General features: G+C 35.8%; 1 protein-coding gene across 1 annotated transcript in view; it reads left to right on the forward strand.

The window, feature by feature from the left end:
* Positions 1-24,284, forward strand: part of HIBADH (3-hydroxyisobutyrate dehydrogenase) — a 108,802-nt gene that overhangs the window by 17,367 nt on the left and 67,151 nt on the right. Inside the window, exons 3-4 of the mRNA XM_040259721.1 lie at positions 7,031-7,140; positions 10,089-10,210. Coding sequence (XP_040115655.1) covers positions 7,031-7,140; positions 10,089-10,210 — 232 coding nt within the window. The remainder of the gene's footprint in view (positions 1-7,030; positions 7,141-10,088; positions 10,211-24,284) is intronic.

The raw sequence follows: 24,284 nt of genomic DNA on the forward strand, positions 1-24,284 counted from the left end.
GAGGGTAGAGGGAAAAAATAATACAAGTGGAACGCTTCCTCTCTAGTTTCTAGAGATTTCTACATTAGGTCAACAAATAGAGATTGAGTACCAGTATGACTCAATTCTCAAGTCCTTCTTTGGAAGGACTGATGTTGAAGCTGAAACTCCAATACTTTGGCCACCTGATGCGAAGAGCTGACTCCTTTGAAAAGACCCTGATGCTGGGAAAGTTTAAGAGCGGGAGGAGAAGGGGACAACAGAGGATGAGATGGTTGGATGGCATCACTGACTCAATAGACATGAGTTTGAGTAAACTCCGGGAGTTGGTGGTGGACAGGGAGGCCTGGCCTGCTGCAGTCCATGGGATTGCAAAGAGTTGGACATGACTGAGTGACTGAACTGAACTGAACCAGTATGTCTAGCAGTCCAGCTAGTGCTGTGGAGAATAAAACAGGTTGAATGTGGCCATGTTTTAGATGTAGGTAGCCAGACTAAAATTAGGAGGGAGTTTCTATTAAAATTGCATTTTGACAATAATGAAGTGCTGAAGCAGGTTTTGAGGGGAAAAAATAATAAGTAACTGTTAAGAGCCATTTCATTTCTGATAGAAAACTACATAAATATTGCTTTTAAGGTTTGCTGACCTGCAAACAGAAATGCTGTAGTCTGGAATGAAAGTCATGTAGACAAGATCTCTCAGACTCCTGAGTAGAAATCAGAGTGTTCTAGGGCATAGGCTGAGTCATTAGATTTCCCTTCTTTGCGTCTTCCTTGAGATACTGACCTATGAGGAAGGAAAGAAGTTGGGTTCTGGGTAGCTGCCCTCCCCAGATTAGTGAATAGTGAAGACACGTCCTAGCTTCATGCCTGCAGCTCCCACCCCTGACCACTGCACGCGGTGGGAAAAGTTCTGTGGATGCTTCACTATAAGGTGGCAAGCCTGGAAGGCAGGCTCCACTTTGCCCACGTTCTATCTCTGCTTCCCCTCAGAGTCTTGACTCTAAGGAGTCCTATGTGTATTGATTGTAACAGCAGTAGAGGGCAGGAGGATGTGAAATTTAGATGACTGAAGGGAGAAGGGTGAAAAGTAAAAAAAGCTTTGGGCCTGAGGGGGAATATTCTGTCGTAAATATCATAAAATGAAAATATTTGTTGATAAATGATTTATGCTGGCAGCTTAAAAACCATTTTGAACAGTGGCAGTGTCATTCAAACAAGTGTGATTTCTTAAGTGTCCTACTTTAAATTTGGATGAATGACTTCTGATATGTTAAAATGGCAGTATTATTTCATAGCTATATTTAGTTTTAAATGTTTGATAAAGGGAAAAGTAAGTTTCATTTTACCACTAAAAGATGAAGATAAGACTTGGGATTAGATGGGAAAATACAGGTGAAAACCTTGAAACGTCTGGCTGTTGTCCACAGTAGTACAATGGATGGATTAAGAATTCAAAAATTCAGAGTATATTTGAGTTGGTGCTTACATTTTAAGGACAGATGTCCCTTTCTTCCCTTAATGTTACTATCTCAAGGGAAGTCCATGAAATGGCAGCCGAAGGAAACATAATTTTTTCCCCTCAAAGTTTGTGGAAAGCATGGCTAGTTGATTTCTAATGTCAGCTGTGCTTTCAGTAGGAAATTTGCGGGGAGAGAAAGTACCGAACTAGACATATCTGGAGGATCAAAAAGCAATCACCTGGTTTTAAAGATCTTTGAACATCTCCTTGAAGAAGTGCTTTTTCAATTTTTAAAAAGCAAAAACTGAGAATTTGTTTTTTCATGTAACTGAAGAGTTGGGGAGTGGTCTGAACCTAAGCATAGTTGAATTTTGGGTACAGATGTAAGCAGATTCATTTCTGTGTCTTGGCTCCCCTTTCTGCAGGCCAGCTCCTCCCTCCCCTCAAGGTGCAAGGTGGCCTCCTGTAGCTCCAGGTGCAGAAGTGCTTTGGATGTGACCACCCTGGAGGGTTTCCTTCCAGCTGTACCTAGCAGTAAAAAACGCTACTGGGTTATGAAGGAAATTTGTACCTTTACATGTTAATGAATTCTGTTTGGACATTTACAACTGGTTTAATACATTATTTGTGGCCATTCCCATTTAAAAAAAAACCTATGCCTTCCTCTTGCAGTAACCCTTTGTTATGTCTTTATTTCTGTTGGAAACTCAGGTTTAACCTGGGCTTCCCTGGTGGCTCAGCTGGTAAAGAATCAGCCTGAAGTGCAGGAGACCCGGGTTCAATCTCTGGGTTGGGAAGATCCCCTGGAGGAGGAAATGGCAACCCACTCTAGTATTCTTCCCTGGGAAATCCCATGGACAGAGGAGCCTGGCGGGCTACAGGTTTAACCCTGAATGCATCTTTGCAACTTAGAGCATCTATTATAAGAATATAATCCTGGTAATCATCAGCCCTTTGGGTTTTAGAAATAATGAATCAATAAATGGTGAATGTAGTGGTTTAAAAGCACAAACCTAGGAACTTGACTGTCTGGTCTCAAATCTCAGCTCTGAGTGACTTTAGACAGATTAACGTCTTTCTATCAATACTTAAAGTGTCTCATAAAATGTCAATAGCAATAGTATCTTCATTTTAGTTCTAGAAAACCTGGCACATAGGAAGTGCTATTATTGCTGCCACTGCTGTTATTACTGTTATGGTTGTTGCTTTAATATCTATACTGTATTTCTCCCAAATTTTCATCCCTAACATCACACATAGAAGTGCACCACTGTCTTGCCTGAGTCACTGAGTCCAGAGCTCCTTGGAAGAGAATTTAGACATGTTTTTAAATCAAAGAATGATGATAAAAGTTAAAACCAAATTAGGAGACAAAGAGGAATTTGACCGCATCCCTGCTTAAAAATATATTCTGCAGAGTCCCTTGTGTCCTGGACACAGAAGATACCAGTTTCTCTTTTTAAGCATTAGTATCAAGGGCATGTGACTTGTGCTTTATTTTCATTTTCATTGTCTAGGAATTTCCTTGGAGATGCCTCCAATCGGTGCCAAAAGTCTTGAGACTTACACATCATTTCTGTGTGAGTTTTCTGGTTGAATGAGGCTTAATTGGATTCTCTCTAAAAACTTGGAAGCCATCTTGTTGTTCCTAGATTATAAGGCTGAACATGTTTGGTTAAGAAAGTCTCTTGGGATCTAATCTGGCATCCACTGAGGTCTCGTTAAATGGGAACTTTAAAAGCCTCTTGCTGAGTGGGCTTCATCATTGTTGACCAGATGTTTCAAGATGTAGGCACAAACCATTTCAGTCAATTTTTTTAAGGGTGGTGCAATTTTGAAGCAACAATATGCTTTTCTACTTGGAAAGATGAAAATACACAGAGTAGCATGTTTAACCAAGGTCAGGTTCATCTTGTTTCTTTGCAAATATCTCTGTCCCACTTAGTTTATTTGGAAGCAGTGCTAAGAGCTTGACTTATGTGACTGTTTTGTCTAGAAAAGACAGCGAGATTTATCTCCTTATGTAAAATAGCTAGGTTAATTGTTGTCTCCTTCCATTGATAATGTAAAAAGGAAACGTAATGTAATGTAAAATGTAAGTAAAAAGGAAAGTAATGTAACTGTAGAAAAAATCCACAGTTACTTCAGATTACTGTGGACCCTGATGCCCGTCATCCCCCACCCCACCACCCAGCAAAGCAGATTTTGTCTTCCATCTGTCCATTCATCTACCCTTTATATTGTACACCTGCCATGGTACTTACTAGCATATGGATGAATCTGATTGCAGAAATGGTTAAAAACTAGATATTTTGAAGGGAATCAATCTCCTGTAATCAGAATTGAGATAATGGAAAAATTGTTGTTGTTTAGTTGCTAAGTTGTGTTTGTTTTGTGACCCCATGGACTGTAGCCTACCAGGCTTCTCTATCCATGGGATTTCCCAGGCAAGAATACCGGAGTGAGTTGCCATTTAGTAAGGTCATCTTAATTCACAGTGGTGTAAGAAGGAGGCAGTTGAAATTGTCAAGAATTTCCGGAATGGGCATGACAGAGCAAAGCCATGGTCCAGAGTCAGCCAGATCCGTGACCACCCACACATGTGGAGGTGCAGAAGAGTCCTGAGCCACTGCAGATGCTCCCTATCCTATCAGTCCTTTTTCACAGAGGCAATACCTTCCTAGAATTTAAATTTACTCATGTGAAAAAATTTCCTTGCCAGAGTTTCCTTTCTACTTTGGAGGTAGAAACCCTTAAAGATAACCCAAGTCAGTTTTCTTATTTTGGAGGTTCAGAAACTGAAGTCAGAGAGGTTAAGTGATTTGCACAAAAGCATGCATGACTTAGTGGCTGAGCTATAACTAAACCCGGGTCTCTGCCTTCTAAATTAGTGTTCCTTTCACTGATCCATGCTGGCTGTCTGTGCTTATCCATTCAATTAGCAAATGTAATTGAAGGGACTCTAATTAGTTTGGCTCCTAAAGGCTTTTGTGGTTAGTGTCAGATTGGCAATAAGGTTTGTTTTTTTCCTGCCAGCTTTTGAGTCGTGGCCAAATTTTGTTAGTCAATTATTTCAGAGTCTTGAAGTCATCACACGGAAGGCAAGATGATTTGAATAACTGGACACACATGTCTGTCTTATCTGTCTAATAAACATGCCTTTTCTGTAGTGCAAATTAGAGACTGTTAAAATGTTCCGAATGTATGTAGTCATTAGATATGGAGCAGTTGTGGCCAGTAGAGTGGTGACATTCCAGCTATCACTATCATCGTGTGTTTTTTCCGGCCCTGTGAGCTTTGACACTACTTTCCTATATAATTGAGGGGTTAGCAGCACTCTGGCAACCCAAGCATCCCTAGAAGCAGGTGCTAAGGATGCAGGGGGCTGATTGGCCACCCCATGCACTTGGCAGTTGTATGAACTGGCAGTGCCAATTCATGAACATGAGAAGCTTGGAGGTGCGAAGTATTCCTGGAGCTAATTGTCAGGGTCCCTGAAGGCACGTCTCAAGGAGCTATCTAGATGGAATTGACTTTCCTTCAGTGGAAGAGACTCAATTCCTAAGAGAAAGTTCGAAGTTGACTCTTAGAGCTCAGGGCTGAGGTCTTAGAATACAGGCCCTGAAAGATCAAGCGAGATGGAGCTGTGACAGAAGGAAAGGCCACTGAAAGGTACGCCACCGTTTTGTCTGTGTTTATTACTTCATTTAAGTAGGGTGAATGGGTGGGGCTCTCTCCATGTAACCCACATTCTTGACACAGTCCAGAAGTAGAGAATTACAGCTCCTACAACCTTTCTTTTTCTTATGTTCTCATCTGACTGAACTTTTTTTTTTTTTTTTGCTTGAATAAACTTGAATTGTTTGCCAGGAAATAGTTGCCTCTTTTCCAATCTCAGTATTTGTTTGAGTGTAGGAATGGTTTTCACCTAACTTAAGTATTTCTTTTGTCTTTGAATGGAAAAAATTTTTTTTCTGGAATGATTTGTGGTAGATCCCTGCTGCTGCTGCTGCTGCTGCTGCTTCTAAGTCGCATCTGACTCTGTGGGACCCCATAGACCCCACCAGGCTCCCCCGTCCCTGGGATTCTCCAGGCAAGAACACTGGAGTGGGTTGCCATTTCCTTATCCAATGCATGAAATGGCAGATCCCTACTATATATCAAAATGTACATGTTGTTGAATGTGCCGCATTGTAGATTTGAAAATACCGTGTTGCCTTTAGAATAAGCGAGACTATCTTTTTTCTTTTCTTTTGGTTTTTAGAGTCTGTGGAGTTTCACTTAATGTTAACACACAAAGTGACAGGATACTTGATTGTCTGAAATTTTGAAGTACAACATAGGAAATTCTGTTAAAACTTCCTTTATGTAGACTTTGATTTAGAAGCTGATGGTCTCCAATGGAAAATTGAAATGTAACTGCTTCTAGTTCATAATATTTAGATTGCACACTGTGTTTGGCTTCTCACTCTTTCCTCAGCTGTACATCAAAGACAAAAAGAAAACGTTTTGTATACTTCCACTGCATGGAAAACAGAGTCATTCCCATTCCCAAGATGCTTATGTGCCAGTTGACATTTCCTTGTAGAAAATACGTTTGTTTCTAATGCATAAGTAAATCATCCTTTGGAGAAACCTTTGATTATCCTCTTGATAATCCTTTGTCTTTTTTTAAAGAGGAAAAAAGGCTTTGGACAGGAACTTATATGACAGGGTGATGGATTCTGTTAAAGGGGAGTTTAGTCAAGAAGTGATTTCCCAGTCTCTTGGCCTCTTTGGTGGCTAACCAGGTGTATCATGGTGTATGAATGCGAGAGAGCAGAGAATGTGGAGGATGTGAGTGAGGGCAGAGACACCCACGCTTGTATGCACGTATGTTCAGCGGATGGACAGAGCAGCTTTCCTGTGTCGTATGTTCATGGTCATCGTTAAAACAGAAGTCAGGGTTGCTGAGAGGGCGTACCTTGATGCCTGTTGGCTTGTCTTCCTTGCATGTGTGGTTTCCACAGGAGTCCTGGCAGCTCACGCTCTCAGACTTTCATGGTGGTCTCAGTCAGCGCAATGCCTGCCTGTCCTTGTTCTGACTTTAGTGAAGAGGCTTAAATTTTTTTTTTTTTCTCTTGAAAATAGAGGCTAGAAGATAGTGGTAATGGGGGCTTGAGAATTTTCTTGGGGATTTTGCTGCTCATTAAATAACTGGTGAATCCTGTACTTCAGCTACCAGCTGTTATACTAGAATGTTTTTCTTAGAGCATCTACCAAGAAGTATGCTGTTTTAAGAGTCCAAGTTGGAAGAATCCATGAGAAGTGTGTCTGTTCCCAGGACTGTTGGGTTTTGCCCTTTTCCCCCTCAACTCACTTCACACTTTTAAAAGTAAACAGTGGATGTGATTCCATAGAAACTGCATCTGTGTGTGTATAAGTGATGGATTCTCTATTTTAGGCAGTAAGGTTTTTTTTTCTGTCATTTGAAAACAAGTATTGGTTTTTATTCACTGTTACTATTACAGGCATGTATAAAAAGTGGGTCCTACTTGTGCTCTAGAAGCATTTGATTTAAATAATGTGCCTTTGCAATTTTTTTTAAAGGTAGTGTCTTCCCCAGCAGATGTAGCTGAAAAAGCTGACAGAATTATCACCATGTTGCCCACCAGCATCAATGCAATAGAAGCTTATTCTGGAGCAAATGGAATTCTAAAGTATGTATTTCTCAACTGTAGATATGTTCTTTCTATGATAGTTTATGAATTTTACATTTGTTAGAACAGTTGTGAAATTATGTTTGTTAAGTCTTCTTGTACTGTTTTCTTATGTCTTAAAAGTGAATAGTGTGGTTTCTTTCTCATTGTAAAGGGTTTATTTTTTCACTGAAGTCAAGTATGTGACTTTTGGCAATGAATTTTTTTTTGCTTCTCTTCCTTTAACTCTTGCGTTAAACTTACACTTTCATTGGTAAGCTGTTTTAAGAGAGTTTTTAAAGCTTGACTTTAAACTGTACACAAGTGGTACAAGCATACTTTTCTTATGGTTTATAGAAATTCAGGAAAAGATTTCTATGAAAAATAAAACCAAACATTGGAAAGAACACTATTATTTAAAATTTATTATGAAATTTAAAGTTACTGTATGTCCTCTGGGTTAGTACATTTGTAGTAAGAACTTTGAGAAGCTGGAATTAAAGATTAGCAGTTGCTCCCTGAATGATATATTACTGAGGCCAGCATTCCCTACCCAGTGCCTGGCTTCAAGAACCTTTTGGTTAATTGGTGCCCGCTGCCAGACCTTTGTGGTTATATTAGGATGGCAATGGTTGAATTCTCAGTTTAGTTTTCTGGTCTTACTGATTCCTGTACCTAACTTGTTTCGTTGTTGAACTATAGCAGAGAGCTAGAACAAATTGGTAGGCTCAGTAGACACATGAAGGGCTGAAAGAAAGGGTTTTAATTTCATGAAGCTGTAATGCATGGAATTTGAGGTTTTGGGAAATGGAATTGCTTTGGAAAACTAGCAAACTTAGAAGCAAAAGACACTTGACTATTAGGCAGAAAACTGATAAGATAAATGTTTAGATTTCAGAGAAGGCTGAAAGACACTCATTTTGGATGAAGCCCTCAGGCCCACAGTGTGTGTGGTCCTGAGGTGACCTAGCTGTGTCCTTACCTAGTCTGTTCCAATTATGGCCCTGCTTTACCTCTCAGGGAAAAGTTACTAAAAACTTTGTGTAGACAAAATCTTATGTTAATTAATATCCTTTATTAGGAATATGGTGGCCACCAACCAGGGTGGTTTTGTCTAGGGAGTGCTTTGAAGGAGTTTGGCTTTACACTGAACTGTAATTTGCTTCTCATGGGTGGTTCTTTATTTTCTCCTGGGTCAGGATCACTTGCCCACACCCAGTTGCATGTGTAGTTCTTGAAATGATTTCCCATTTGGCTAAAGATTTAAGATCTTAAAAATACTAATATCACAGAAGACTGGTAAACTTAATTGTCATGTTTTAGGATATATACATCCTGGAGTGATCTATAATAGAGTATGCTATTTCCTTTCTATGGAACATACTCAGTTACTGCACTTAGACCAGATCAATTCATATGTCAAAAATTGTTGCTTAAAGCATTTTATGTGCTATTTTTTTTTCTGTAGAAAATTTTTTTAATGCTTCTAGCAATGATTTTCTGTTTCCCCTTTAATATTTATATTTATTCAGTTTTAATTTTCCAACCATAGTTATGATTAAATGTCTTGTGTGTTAGTTTATCTGAGGTAAAAACTTTGGGAAGGTTAGCCATAGCCCTGTAAAAAAACTATAATTTAGGTCTGAGTTTCTAAGCCAGTGACAATAGCATAGATTATATACTGTAAGGGAACTCGACAGGATATAGTCTGCATTTAGAGTGCAAACAAAACTATTACTTTAAAGTGAAAGTGAAGGTCACTCAGTCGTGTCCAACTCTTTGCGACCCCGTGGACTATATATTCATGGAATTCTCCAGGCCAGAAACTGGAGTGGGTAGCCTTTCCCTTCTCCAGGGCATCTATCCAACCCAGGTCTCCAGCGTTGCAGGCGGATTCTTTACCAGCTGAGCCACAAGGGAAGCCCTTTACTTTAAGAATGCTTTTTAAATATTGATGTAAAATATGATATATGAAAAGACTGTTTCCCCCTTTTACCAGTATATATATATATAAATTTACCATAAAGAACAAGAAGACTCTTTGAGATTTCTAGGTCCATTCCTATATTTTCCTTAGTATCTGTTTGATGTTTTATTTTATCTTTACAAAGTTATAATTATTAAAGAATATGCCATTCTAAAGCAAATGGCTAAATTTTAATTGCTTATATTTTTTCTACCTAGTGGAAATAAAATGGATATGTGAAATTTGCAGTATGGCTTGTTAAAGACAAGTAAATTACTTTTTAAAGAGACCCAGCTATTTTACAAACAAAAATTTAAATCTTACCAAATAGCCCCTTTAAAGTTAATAGGTGTTTTAAATTGCTTACATCTTAGCTAACCTACATTATTATGGTTAATGTGTATTTCACGTGAAACCAGAATTTATACCATGTAGTTTATTAGGTTACTTTAGTTTGTTTGAAATACTTTGAGTTTACTTTGAACTGTAATTGATCTGAAAGTGAATTTGAGATTTTGAACCAGTTCTAATAATGAGCTTTTTAAAAATATAATTTATTTCTGGCCGCTCTGGCTCTTTGTAACTGTGTAGGCTTTTCTCTAGCTGCAGCAAGCCGAGGCTAACTCTCTAGTTGTGGTGTGCAGGCTTCTCAGTGTGATGGCTTCTCTTGTTGCAGAGCACAGACTCAGTAGTTGTGGCACACGGGCTTAGTTGCTCTGCAGCATATGGGATCCTCCCTGATTAGGAATCTAACCCATGTCTCCTGCATTGGCAGGCGGATGCTCTACCACTGAGCCACGGTGGGGGGTGGGGGGGGGAGTCCCTAACAATGTAACAATGTTTCTGATATTTACATGGGAGACTTCCTTGATATCTGGCAACTTTTAGCAGCTTCTGATTCTATAAGTAGTTGCATGAAATAGTTATTCAGAGTTGTAAACTATATTTTTAAAACTATAACACTGTACTCTTTAAAAAACTATGTTTCTGTTTGTTTACTTAGAAAAGTGAAGAAAGGCTCACTATTAATAGATTCCAGTACTATTGATCCTATGGTTTCAAAAGAACTGGCCAAAGAAGTTGAAAAAATGGGAGCAGTTTTCATGGATGCCCCTGTTTCTGGTGGTAAGTGGTAGCTAAAATAGATGCACACCTATTCAGTTTGTCAGAAGTAACAATTAGACAGTTTTTTGGTACCCAGTATAATCCAATTATTTTTAGAGTTATTGCAGATTCTCAGTTTCCTCATTACAAATAAAAACAAAGCAAAACTGACTTATGTTATTTAGCCCTCTCAAAATACAGTGCTTATTGTAAACTCAGATAAAAGGATGTTACAGCTTTGAAGAGCTGTGAATTTTTGATCCAGATTGCTGTAGGTAGGGCTAGATCAATTGCTAGAAAATTTTAACTTTTCAGAACAGATTCAAGAAATAATTAGCCTGAATAATCTTCTAACTATTAAAGAAACTGAAGAAGTAGCAAAAAAGAGAAAATGATTTCATGAGGAAAATACTAGGCCCAAGTGATTTTACCAAATGTTAACCGAAATTTCAAGGAGCATACCATCTCAACTTTATATGGACTTTCCCAGACAATAGAAAAGAGGAAATGCTTCCCAAATCATTCTGTAAGATGTGTATAACTCTGATAATTAAACCAGTTAGAAACATTATGAGAGAGAAAAACTATAGGTCTACATCAGTCATGAATATAGAAGTAAAAACTTTATAAATTACATTAACAAATGAAATACAACTGTTTATGAACGAGATCAAACACTGCAGCCCAGATTCAGGTTATCTCATGTACGTATAGATAGCTGAATATTACAAAATTTATAAATAAATTTTACCACAATCTCAGAGGACAGGGAGCTAATAAAATTCTAAAAGCTTAATATTATATAAAATACTAATGGATATCTAGGTATTTTAGAATGGCAAGATTATGATTTTCTATAATTTACAAATTTTCCAGAGTTACTGTGTAATCAAATATATATGCATATATATATACATATGTGCATACATATATACACATACATATGTAATTATAGCAATATGGCAGTAGACAATGAAATAGCAATTTTATTCCTATTAAACATGATTGTTGGCTTTGGAATTAAAGAATAATGAAATGTAATAATTTAAATCAGTTTCTTTTTCATAAAGAACCTAGTGGGCTTGTAAAGGAATCTTATATCCCAAACCCTTTTGAGTATAGAAAGTGAAAGTCACTCAGTCGTGTCTGACTCTTTGCGACCCCATGGTCTATACAGGCCATAGAATTCTCTAGGCCAGAATATGGAGTGGGTAGCCTTTCCCTTTTTCAGGGGATCTTCCCAACCCAGGGAGCAAACCCAGGTCTCCTGCATTGTAGGCGGGTTCTTTACCAGCTGAGCCACAAGGGAATCCCAAGAATACTGGAGTGGGTAGCTTGTCCCTTCTCCAGTGGATCTTCCACTAGAAGGAATCCAGCTGGGGTCTTCCACATTACAGGCAGATTCTTTACCAGTGAGCTATCAGGGAAGCCCTTTTAGTACAGGTGGAGGTATAAATAATTTTTAGCCCCTATAATTGTTATATTGAATCATTTAAGTAGGATTTTAGGTGTTAAGATTTATAATGTGGTATGGATCTTTGATTACGAAATACTGATAAGCAATTTTAAGCTTGGTATTGGAATTTATTTATAGAATAGATTCAGTAAATGAATAATTCTTTGTTCTTTGAGTGGTTCTGTAATTTAATTTGAAAATTGATATGGTGGATATTTATTAGTTGATCTTATTGATTGATCTTTTGCTTCAAGAATATAGCCTAAAATTATCATTTGATAACAAAAAATACTAACTTGATTTTTAAATGTTATTTTAACATTTAAAAATAGAGTCTTCTTTGTGATAAAACTTTGAGATTACTCCTCATCCTTATCAAGTTATTTTTATCACAGTTTTTTGGTTTTAGAATATAAAAATGCTGATTTGTCTGATCTGTATTACAGATTGAAAATTTTGTGTAGAGACGGTTTGTGATAATTTGTTGCTTGACACATCATCATTATGAGAGTGGCTAGCATATAATAGAAACTTATGTTTGTCTTCTCATTGTTATTATTTTTATATTTTTAATATAGGTTAAAAATGTCTGCACTTTCTCAGTTAAAATAGAGGGAACTTTCTGTAAGTTAGAGTTAGCAGGTTTAAAAATCATAGTATTTTAACTAAATAAAATTTAGGAAAAGGGACCTGGGAAAAGTCTGGGTTAGGCACCCAAATGGGCTTACAGTTTTACAGAGGTTCTATATTTGTCAGTTTTAAAACAAATATTGAGGTAATTGTAATAAAATCTTTTTAAAAATTCCCCCAATTTTGTCCTCCTCCCCCCACTCTTTGTTTGTTTCTTATCTTAGACTTAAAAAATGCATTTCTGTGTAATTATATAGAGGTGTTACCTACAAATACAGTAGTATTCTGTAAATTAAAATGGGAACACATTGTTCTCCCTATTCTGTGGTTAGCATTTTAAAGAGAACCTTTTTTAAAACCCAGATGAAGAATTTGAAGTTGTACAGATTTTTAAGACAGTGATTTCTTCAGTCCAGCCCCTTCTGCTTTCTGCTAGCTTTTATTCAATTTTATTTGTTTCATATAACTTTAAAAAAAAATCAAAAGCAAATGATGCTTAAACTGTTCTACTTATCCTGAAACCAATGTAAATAACTATTATATGCTTGTACAGTTATCGCTTTGTACCCTAGCTACTACTTTATAAAATATTTTGACGTGCCTCAACCAATTTTGGTGCATACTTTTTTAACTTCTCCAGCCAGGGATCGAACCCTTTCAGTGAAAGCACAGAGTCTTTAACCACGGGACCACCAAGGAAATCCTGATGCTTCCTTTTGAAGCTGTGAAACATGCCTTTATTAAAGCCTATATTACATTATATTTATAGGTGTTGATTCTCTTCTTCCTGTAAAGCTTAATCTTTTTGAGTGCAGAGAGTAGCTTTTTTCCCCAAATTTTTATTAAATATGAATTTATATACAAAATATAAAATTATAAAGGTGCAAGCTATAAGTGCCTATCAGGCCCATGTGTTCCCCCCTTCCAGTTTAAGAAATAAAGCCTTACTATTACCTTTGAAGTTCTTACATGTTTCTCCTACTCTTTGTCCTATCTGGGGTGGGTATTAATACTTAATTTGACCTTTCTGGATATTTAAAAAGAGGGTAACACCAGATCTGAATCATACACCTGATTCTAGGCTAGTGAAGGATTTTAAGTTCTGGAAGTGGAACATTTATGTTAAAGATCAGCTGGAAACGTTGTAGATGATTCACAGATCCAAGGAGGATCATTGGAATTTGGAATTAGATTTGACTGTTTTTAGTAAATACTCTTTAGGCAAGGAAGAAAGGAAATTGGTTAGTTCATATAATTCTACCACCTTTAGTTTCATTTTCTGTTGTACTTCTGTTGATAAGTTGAAAGACCTTCACTTTTAAGTTCCAGAGAGCCTGGAACTTAAATATAAAAGTGAAGGTCTTCATTTTTTTCTTCAGTGGAATGTCTTATACTTAAATTATTGTATTTATATAATCCTTACAGTGTTATATACTGTTTTCTGATCATATATTCTGATATTCTCTTTTATGCTGACGGGACCTTGATTGCAAGGGACATGCTTCATTCTTCCTTTCATGCAATAAACATTTATTGAGTACTTGCTATGTACTAGGTATGTTCTAGATACTAGAGATAGAGCTTTGAAGATACTCAACATATTTTGTCTTATGGAGCTTATGATTTATTTGATCGGAATAGAGAGGATAAACAAGAATAATTTCAATAATAAGTACTATAAAGGAAAAAACACAAAGTAAATAGTTACAGAGACAGACCAAGGGGAGGGCCCTTTTACGTCGAGTGGACAGGGAACCTTCTCTGGGGAAGTGACATTTAAGCAGAGATCTGAACACACAGGTCCTTCAGTGGAGAGAGGTACTCTGTAAGGTAAGAGGTGCTCTGTACCTGTTCTGAGGCATGAACAAACTTGGTATGCTTGTGGAACATTTGTCTTTGTACTGCTAGCACTTAGCAGGTAGTTTCACTCGGAGTTAGTTAAACTGGATCACCTGTATATTGATTCCCTATATGTCTAATGCCATGCCTTTGTTTGACAGTTTGTGTATTACAGTAAAGCTAACCAGGATCTCTGTCTGTTGGCCATGACACTGGCCTCATAAGTATGATGCCCTAATCTGTTTATCTGTCTTGCGTAAATCACATCTTTATGAAACTTGTAATCCTTTAATGTGAAATGTTGTTTAGTGACACCATTTTGGACACATGCATTTTTTTTTTGCAGGGGGTGTGGTCTGCTACCACAGAGTTAATTCCAGTTTGATCAGCTCTCTTGTATAATGAATGCTAGATATAAAGCAAATTAAAAACTATTGTTTGTAATTGATATCTAAATACTGTTCTTTCTGTGCCAAGGGCATAATTATAGCATTTAACTGTACTTGAATAATTGAAGAATAAGATCACTGATTACATAGTATGTCTGTAGGTTTGCACAGAAACCTTGAGTTGAAGTGACTCTGAAATGGCTCTTATAGATACCCCAAGGCTTTCTGTGCTGGCCAGCCTCGTTGATTTGCTAAACTGTATTGCCCTGGTTAGGATTAATGTCAAAATTAAATAATTGAACTTGTGTGTATGTGTTTGTATAACAGTTCCCGACCAGGAAACCAGATTTTATACTCTACTTGGCTGGGTTAAATTTTAGTAATTTGTTTGAGGTATTCTTAGAATATGGAATAGTAAGCACAAGACCTATTAAGGAGTTTCTCTTAGAGTGCTAGACTTGCTTGCTTAATTCTTCAATGAAAGTCTCACATAGACTCCATTATTGTTTTTAAAATCAAATGTGGAAGTCTTGGCCGTTACCGCTCACTGAATTGGATACCTACTGTTTTTCCACTCGACCTGTATCTAATTTATGGTAAAGGGAGCACAAAAACAAAATTTATTTATGTTTTGGCACCTAACACCACACCATTATGGTTAAGGGTCTCTTGGCATTTCCATTAAAACATTTTCTTAGAGAGGTTTATAGCTTGGCAATTTTACTTTGCTTTGGGCTGAAACATTGCTATTTCTGTCCAAAAGCAGATTCTTTTACCAAATTTCATATAACTTAATTTACAGTGGTTTGTAATGTGAGTGTTGGGGGGAAGAGCTCTCATAGGAGGTCTTTGGTGCTCTCATAAGCTGTTTGATTACACAGTAGTATTTTGTACAGTACTCATTGTTGAATTTTAGTCTTACCTCAGTAATATTGTTTTCAATGTTTTAAAATAAGTTGGTTTAACATGATTCAGACAATTCATTTTCATGGGTTCTTTCCTTTAAAGAATTGTGTTATTTGATGATTTTTAGTTCTTTTAAAATGATCAGTTTCTATTTTTTATTATAAAACTTAGAAGTACTTTGTGGCATTGACTTCTGTATCAGAGACTTGGATTATTCTATCTTAAAATGCTAAAGTAAGCCTTTCCTTGGTCTGATTCAATGGTATTTAAAACTTTAGTAGTAACTCAAATAATTAAATTTTTCTTTAACTTGATTTAATGGATAAATCTATTTCTTTAGAAATGACATAAGATTCATCAGTACCAGTATACCCAGAAATGAGTTAATTATGTTATCCATTTACATTTACCCATAATTTTACTTATCATCTTGTATCCGTTAAGTATCCCTTCTGTCTCTGGAGAGTACATTTTGCCTGGGATTTTCTCCAGTTCGCACAAAGTGGTTCAGAGATGTTTGGTAAATAAATTCCAAGGATTTCTTTGAAATTAGTCCCAAAGAAGAGGTGCCATAAAAGCTTCTTTTTACATTCTTTGGCATGTCTGAAACTCCCTTACAACAGTTGTTGTGGAGAGTCCCTATATAAGGTGTTAATGAGTTCTTAACATGTTTAGAAAAGACTGCTGACTCACTGCCCAAGATAACATGGTTGAGGCAGCGTTAATAATTTGTCTCCTAAGAAAATAGAGGAGGAATGGGATAGAGAATGCAGAGTGATCACTTCATTCAGTGTTTGTATTATTACTATCACTTATTGTTGGTAATACAACCTAGTTTATTTCTAAGAATTTATTCTCTTGCAGTTTGCAATTCCCTCATCTCCAAATCTGCAGGCCAGGTTTTAACTACATCTCAATTTCCAGTCAAGTAACTATTACCAGAGTTGCTCTTGCCAGGCTCTATCCTGTGGTGGAGCTGTTCTTTTCACATGGTTTTGTTGGAAAGCGCATGGATAAGGCAGGGGTCCTGCCTTAAGTAATCCTGGGGTATTTTTAATGTCCTTTAATTGCCATTCAGGATGTAAGTCAGACCAGACACAATTGGGTCTGGTCACATAGTTTAGAACTGCCTAGCAGTGTTTATATAAAGATGAAATAGATTTGGTAAAGAAATCTAAGTCTATTAATTATATATAATTTATTTTTCATTAACATCTATTGATTCCTTAGCAGCATGAAATTAATTCCAGTACCCCTGATGTATTATATATCTTTATTTTGTTTTGCTTGTGATCACTGGATAGCTATTGGGGGGAAGTGAGAGGAGGCAATGGAATTAAGAATTTGACAAGGGCTTTGTCGTCACAAACTGTTACCAGATTTATTTGCAGTTTTATAGTTGTCTGATTTTCTTAAAGTTTGATAACATCAGCTGATGAAAAGTATATTACATTGAATACCTTCTCTGTATATATTTGTCATACAATTCTATTTTATTTTACAGTCTTTGGGATATTTTAATTGTGAAAAATTTAAATTTACATGCACATTTCTTGGTAGCCATCCTCCCAACATGGCCAATGAAGGTTTGATAACCAACTCACCATCTCTCTTCTGCGTTAAGTAATTGACCTGAAGGTAGAGAGTTTTTGTTGTTATTTTGTGTTTAGCTTAGGTTATATCCAGCAAGGGAGAGTTATGGACTCTTTTCTAAAAGAGTATTAAGAATTTTAAGATTTGCACCTGACATCTTTTTTTTATATATTAAGTTGTTGACTATTAGTTGTGGTCTTCAGAATGTTTATCCATTGCAGTCTCTAAGACAGCATTGTTCTTATGGAGTTGTGAAACACACTCTGAGGCCAGGCATACAAGTGGTTTTATCATTAATTATGTTTGTTTTCCACTAATTCTTATGTGTGAGGGTAATACTTGTTCTCAAGTGGCCAACATTTTAATGTACTATGTACATATAGTAAAAGTAGAAAAATAATCTTGGCAGACAATTGAAATAGTTAATTTGCTTTTCTAGCCAAGATAGGTTTATAAAACTTTCTTTAAGAAATAAGAGAATTTTTCTTTGCATTAATGCCACATTAACCGTTTACCTTAGGCTATAAAAATTTTCTTGCAGCATTTTTTTCATTAGATAAGCGGCTAGAGGAAGAAGGATAGTTGATTTATTGTAATTGTGAAATATCTGCAGACACTCAGATAGTTGAATTATTTTGACATAAAATCCTGAGAAGAGATGAGATTTTTCTTTAAAAGTAAATGATAATTTTGAGAACGGAATAGAAGCAACAGTATGGTTCTGGCTTTGAGATCTGTAATCTTTAGTAGCAAACATTTAAAAACAGCATTTAGAAATTTTTGATGGTATCTTATGGGCTTTAATTGGGCTGTACTTTTATATTCTTACTAGTACTCGTATAAAATCAACAACTCTTCATGATCGGGCATTTACAACTTAAATCTTACACCCTGCTCTGTTGGGAAATAGATCTGGCAACACTGAGTATTTTGAAGTTAATAGAAATAGCCTACTTTTATGCAGAAAAGTTGCTTTATGTAATATTCAAGGGCTGGTGGACAAGGGTGAGAGTGAGGGTAGGGAGGCTGGGTAGGTGCATGTCGGGGATTGAGAACGCTGACATTGTCCTTCGCCATTTTAGCTGGTAGTTTGGAATAAAACTGCAGAATTAAATTTTTTGGAATCATTACTACCCCAAATGGGAATGTAAACTATATTGAACACAATTTATGTAGCCTGTTAAGAAGTCAACCGAACACTAGTTAATTAGTTTACATTATTACATCACTTCTAGTAGAGACTCAAACTGGTACCGAGTAAGAGGAGCTCTATCAGGTGAGCTGACTGCTGCCCATATGGGGCTTTAAGATAATGATGAGTTTAAATTTCCTCTTAGAGCTAAGTGAGAATAAAACTGGAGGCAATAAATACTCTGGGCCAAAGCCATTAAATGAAAAAGCTGGGAATTCTCCAGCTCTTGACTTAAATTGTTTGTTTATCAGCTGGCGCCTAGTCTGGAGTCAAGAGCTGGAGATTTCTATCTGTGACAGAACTTTGAAACTCTTGCAGGACACTTTCATTTCAACTTAAGGTAACTTGAGTTTATAGCTTTGGCTTTAAAGATTACTAATGATTTACTCATTTCCTTACCATTTAACCAGAGTGGACTTTTTCCCAGGAAGGGATCTGTGTTTATTTAGGGCCTTTGTCTGCGGAGGGATTAAAAGGCAGCCCACCAGCATTGTGAACTTGATGGTAATAAAAGGTCACCAAAACACACCATAAAAACATTCTTACCATGGAATTAATTATACAGTGTAATTTTACAAAGCAGTTCGGTTACTCCATCCCTACACCCCCAGTTCTTAAGTATTTCATCTTTTAAAAATTAGAGCTTTGGTACAGTTTTAGGCTTTTGAAAAAAGAAAAAATGTTTGGCTTCCTTTGATATTTAAACACTAAGGACATTGTCACATGCAGTTAATTGCTTAAAATTTTTAAAGTTTTAAAATAAAAATTAGTTATTATTAAATGGCAGGATGAATAACTTGCTTAGGAGGAAGGTAGAGGAGTCTGAAGGGGTAGTTGGTGTTTTCATAGAATAGCTAGCTCAGTTTCTAAAAATCTAAGCTTCGTTAAAAAAAAATTTTTTTTTCTGTGCCACCAGGTGGCATTACATCCAAACCTGCTTGTGATAAAGGGAGGATTTTAAAATATTCTTTTTTGTTCAGGAGAGGTCATAATACTTTCTCTAGATTTTGTTTTTGAAGTTAGCTTAAAAATACATCTAATAGCAAGGTTGATTAAATGTCACTCTCCAAAGAGTGTTTAGGTGGTTAATACTGAAAGTAAATTAAAACGTTGAGACATTTGCAGAGAATTATTATTATTTTTTTAATAAAATGAACATTTACCAGTTGGATATTTTTTTAAGTTTTGTTTTACTTGTCTAAATCCTGGAGAGAGGATCCTGCCTATAAAAAACCCTCACAAATGTTGCAAAAATCCGCTCGCCCCCCACAATGTGGCAAATCAGTGCCCTCCTCCCCTCAACACCCACCCCAGGCCTTATAAAAGCAGTGTCAGCAGGTTTCACTGTATGGGAATTTTTAAAAAGAGGGAAGGACCTCTGAAACGTGCAAGTTGGTCCTTTTCACAGGCCTAACTATGAGATTCATTAGGCAGTTCACGTTCATGTCTTAAAAGCTGTTTTTGAGAAAGTAAATTCTTGCAGTTTCCTGTACTGATTTTGAGGGAGTCTTTATAGTCTTTTGAGTCAGCCCATTTTAAGAAAGTGATAATGTAAAAGCAGGGAAAAAAAGGCTCATTATAAATTTTAATAAAAAAGATTCTTTCATTAAAATATATTAATGTTCTATTTTTATGAACCCATATATAAGTTAATAAACTCTTCAGAAAAAATTGTATGATACAAGTATTCAGGTGCCGTAATATTTTGTCACAATAAATAAGGTTCAGTGTACATTCTGTTGATTTTTATACTTTTAAAATGTTCACTGTACAGAGAGATGTTTAATGCTTAGCTTTGATTATTTATTAAAATGCTTTATGAAATGTTACTCAGTTTATATTCTCACCTCTTCCTCTGTGGCTTCTTAGTGTGTACAGCCTGATTAAGAAATGTGTATGTTTTCAAAGTAAGTGTTTGGCCTCCCACTTTGATGTTCCTGCTTTTATATAAACACACAGACACACAACATAACCCTCTCCTTCTCTATATTTTGAATAACTTGATTGTAATGTGTGTTGTACTAAAACTAAATACATACAAACCTTCAGGATTATCAGGAAAACTTTGTTTTAAAACCTAGGAAAATTTCATATTTGAAACGACAAAAGGTGTGCATGACACTTAACACTGAATATTTTACTTTTAAACTTGATACAACAGTTTGCTTCTTGGCTTTGTTGTATGCTGATATTTCTCCTTATTTAACATCAAAAAGCTGTAGTGGTTTTTCTTTATAGATTGTGCCTGTGTTCTGGAATTGCCTCCTGCTGTCCATGAATTGCTTCTTGTTTTTTTTTTGTTGTTGTTAGAATTTCTCACCAGGGTTTTTGTGAGCTATGTAGCTAACATTAACGGGGAGGCAGGGAGAAGAATTTGATAACAGTAGGTTGGATTAGTAAAAATTATACTATTTATAATTTTAATTGAGTCAGCCTCCTGGCTCAGTATATCAGTTTTATGTAATAAGAATAAGCACATTCAAATCTTCTGTAATAATATGCATATGTAATTACCTACAATGATTGTTTTTTTATTTATTTCTAAAATACTAAATGACTTATTTTGCTGAAATTCTAGAAATCTACTTTTTCATTAAAAAATGATAGAAAAAAAATCCTTACTCTTAGGGTGTGTGTAATTTAGTAACGAAGCATTAAGATTTTGGCTTCTTTCATTTCAGTTGGAAATAGTATTGGTGTAAGTGAGTGTTGCCATGGGAACCTCCACATAGATATAAAAGGCAAGACTGTCTAACTGGAGGAGGAGGGGCGATGTTCTCAAATACCACTGGCTTAAATGATCTATTTTATGTATATGTTGGGGGTCTAGAGGGAGCTAGGATGAGAAGGGAAGAAAAGTAGTGTAGAAAGTAGACATTTAAAGTTTAAAACCGTGTACTCGTACTTTTGGAGTCTCATAGATGGAAGTGTTTTAAATTTTAAATGGATGAAATGTGATTCCTAATTATTTGTATCATTTGCATATGTTGGGGAGTGTCTGCATATCTTATTTTAAATTGTATTGATGGAACATGTTTAACTTATTTGATTTTAGATAAAATATTTAATTCTGCGAAATTTTCTTGGTTGGAAACTGAGGATTTCAATCTCTGAGATGGCTTTAATTATAAAGTTTATTAAAGAGTGTAACATAATTTTTTTCAGATATCTGAAAAAAAATTTTTTTAACTGTAACTTTGCTGATGAGCAGACAGTTAACGTGGGCTTTCAAAGGGAAACTGACTTTTAGACTTCATAGGATTTTTTTAGATTTTTTAAAATAAAAGAAGTTTTTGCTTTTCTATAAATATGGGTCAAGGAAACAATGATTTACTGTATTTACATGTATAATATTGTATGGTTTTCTAAAAGAATAAAAATAGCAAAAGCAAGCATCAAATCCTTTTATATCCTCAGGAGCACATGTAGCTGCTGACAAATAGGTTTAGAGAACAGCCAGTTTCACTGTTATGTAATGGTTTTTGTTTTTTGCATATTTATGCTACAAAAACCAGTGAAATTGTGCCAAACAGGAGTTAGTGTGGTAAAGTGCAACATTACTATTGCAGTTCTAACACTATGGATTTTGGTTGTCATATATCCGTGTAAAAAAAAGACATTAACCTGACAAAAACTGTTTAAGCTTACCTTTTTAGTCTTTCCAGAGAAAAAGTAAAGCTGCCAAGGTAATAAAACATCCGGAAGTTTTTAAATTAAAAAGGGTAATTTAAATTTTTTTTAAAAGGAGGGGGGAAACCGGAGCAGAAAGAGGGGGGAAAGACCGCACACTGCTCCCCAGGCCTGGCCGAATCGGATGTAAATTAACCAGCAGTGGAAGTGTATTGTTTCCAACTCCACACAAACAATGCTAGCAGCTCCTGGGGGCGGGTGGGTGTTGCGGTAGAGAAGGGGTGTTGAGAAGTGAAATGGAATGCAGAGTTTAGTCGTCAGTGGATTCTGTGGCTTAGAAAACAACGCGGTCGAGAGTAAAGGAGGAGAAAGTATGTTGGCATATAAAATTAATCAAGGGAAACCTTCAAGGGGTGTGAAATAGTTCATAACTCTGAGAGAAGTCTTAGTTGTCAGTACTCTTCATTTATTTTTTTTTTAAGAGATTGCATGAGGCCCTTAAACTGTAAAATGTTCAGCAACCAAAATATACGTCATGCTCACTCTTAGGTGTACTTTTGGCATAGAGTGTCGGCTTACACTTGATTTCTTATACAAAAAGATGAAGAAAAACTGTCTTGGGAAAATAGATAAGAGTGATAAAAAAGTCAAGTTTATTTTAAAAAATACTTAAGAAAATGAAAGGGCAATACCGTCTATGTTGTTTTTCTGTTTCAGTTTGTGTCTGCTACCTCCCTTCCCCCTCTTAGAAAAAATCTGACAATCTTAATGGAGTGAAGCGTAATGAAGTGGAAAGCACATAGCCTTATCAATAAGTAGATTCAAAATATATTTAACCTCCTTAAAATTCATAATACAGAAATTTTTAAAAGGCAGATAATATTGATTAAGTACCTTTGGTGTGTCTGGCTATCATGCTAGGTGGTTTGTGTATTTTAAATCATTTAATCCTTATAGCAACTTCGTGAAATGCAGGCTGTCCTCATTTTTTTTTTAGTGTGAAAGTTGAGGCTCATTTTGGAAGGTCTGATACAACAAGGTGTGATACGGAATTATTATAAGAATTGGCCTGATATAGCAAGAAGACATTTTAGGTAGAGGGTTTTATTATGAAAAGAGTAGTACTTTCAAATTTGGAATTTCTTTGGTTGCTAGAATAACAAAAGGCTTTTTTTTAATTTAAAAAAAATCAGCGAAATACTTTTTCACATTCCATTGATATCACCATTCAGTGACTTCCCCCCTCCCCTTGCCACCCCAATATAGAAGAAATTATTACCCAGCTGAAAAAATGTCGATGATTTAAATCAGTTTTGGTTTTGGTCTTTTATGCTTGAATCTAGTCAATGACAAGAATAAAAGGGACAAGAAAATGCAAAACCAGAAGTGAAAGTCAGAAGTTTTAAACCCTCTAAAATAACTTCCTTGGAAAGAAGATTAAAAGATGCCAGAGGGTATCTTTTTAGCTATGTGGTTGAAGTATGAGTGCACAGAACAGTTTTATAAATGTTCACTCTTTTAACTTGGGTTTTAAAATTTTTATTTTAAAAAATAATTTATTTATTTAAGTGTACTTTTACAACTTTTTAATCACCAAAAATTGGCCTTTACAAAAATAATGTTTAACTGCATGTATACCTTTTTTAGTATGTTTATAGTACTCAACATTAAGCCTTGAGATTAACAGTGTATCAAAGTTTATTGCTCAATAATAATAAAGTACAGTATTTAGTCTAATTTCACATTACAGCTATCATCATGTGTTTTACTGAAAGAATTATAATATATTGGGAGTTAATAGTTTTTATCCTGTCATATTTTTATACCCTCTCAGTATGCACAGTTCTTCAGTCATAATCTGTCCCAACAGCTTTTGCAGAAGGCCTTTAAGAGTTGTGTGTGGTATATGAGTGTGTCTGTCTTTCAGTAGTTTTATTCTGATTATTGAAGGTACATAATTCACATTAGTTAAAAAAATGAGAGAGGCACAAACAAACCCATACTCTTCATAGCTTAAGTATAAAACATAGGTTTCATTGAAAGCTATAGGAAAATATGTTTATTATATTTTACTTTGCCAATTTTTCTTTGAATTTTATAAAGATCAAGTGTGTTAAAATGCGATATGCTAGTATATATTTGGAATACAAACTGGACCTCACCTAATCTCTTTTTTTGCATATACTAAGAGAATTTCAAGTGGGATATGTCTGGTTTCATTCTCATAGATCTAGCTTCAGGCATGATTGGCAGCAGTTTGAAAAGAATGATGAGTGGGCCCTTCTTCCCCTTATCCTGATTTGTTCAACAGGAAAAAAATAAACCAGCATTCTTGTTACTAATAGCTCAGAACACTGAAGAAGAGTATAGTAGTCTTCCCAGGCTATTTTGGAAGTTATATGTGAAGCTTCTTTCATTTCAGTTTGTTCTTATTTTAAGGATTATCCAGTTTTCCCCAGA

The sequence above is a fragment of the Oryx dammah genome, unplaced genomic scaffold (assembly GCF_014754425.2).
Source record: "Oryx dammah isolate SB20612 unplaced genomic scaffold, SCBI_Odam_1.1 HiC_scaffold_18, whole genome shotgun sequence".
Classification (NCBI taxonomy): domain Eukaryota; kingdom Metazoa; phylum Chordata; class Mammalia; order Artiodactyla; family Bovidae; genus Oryx; species Oryx dammah.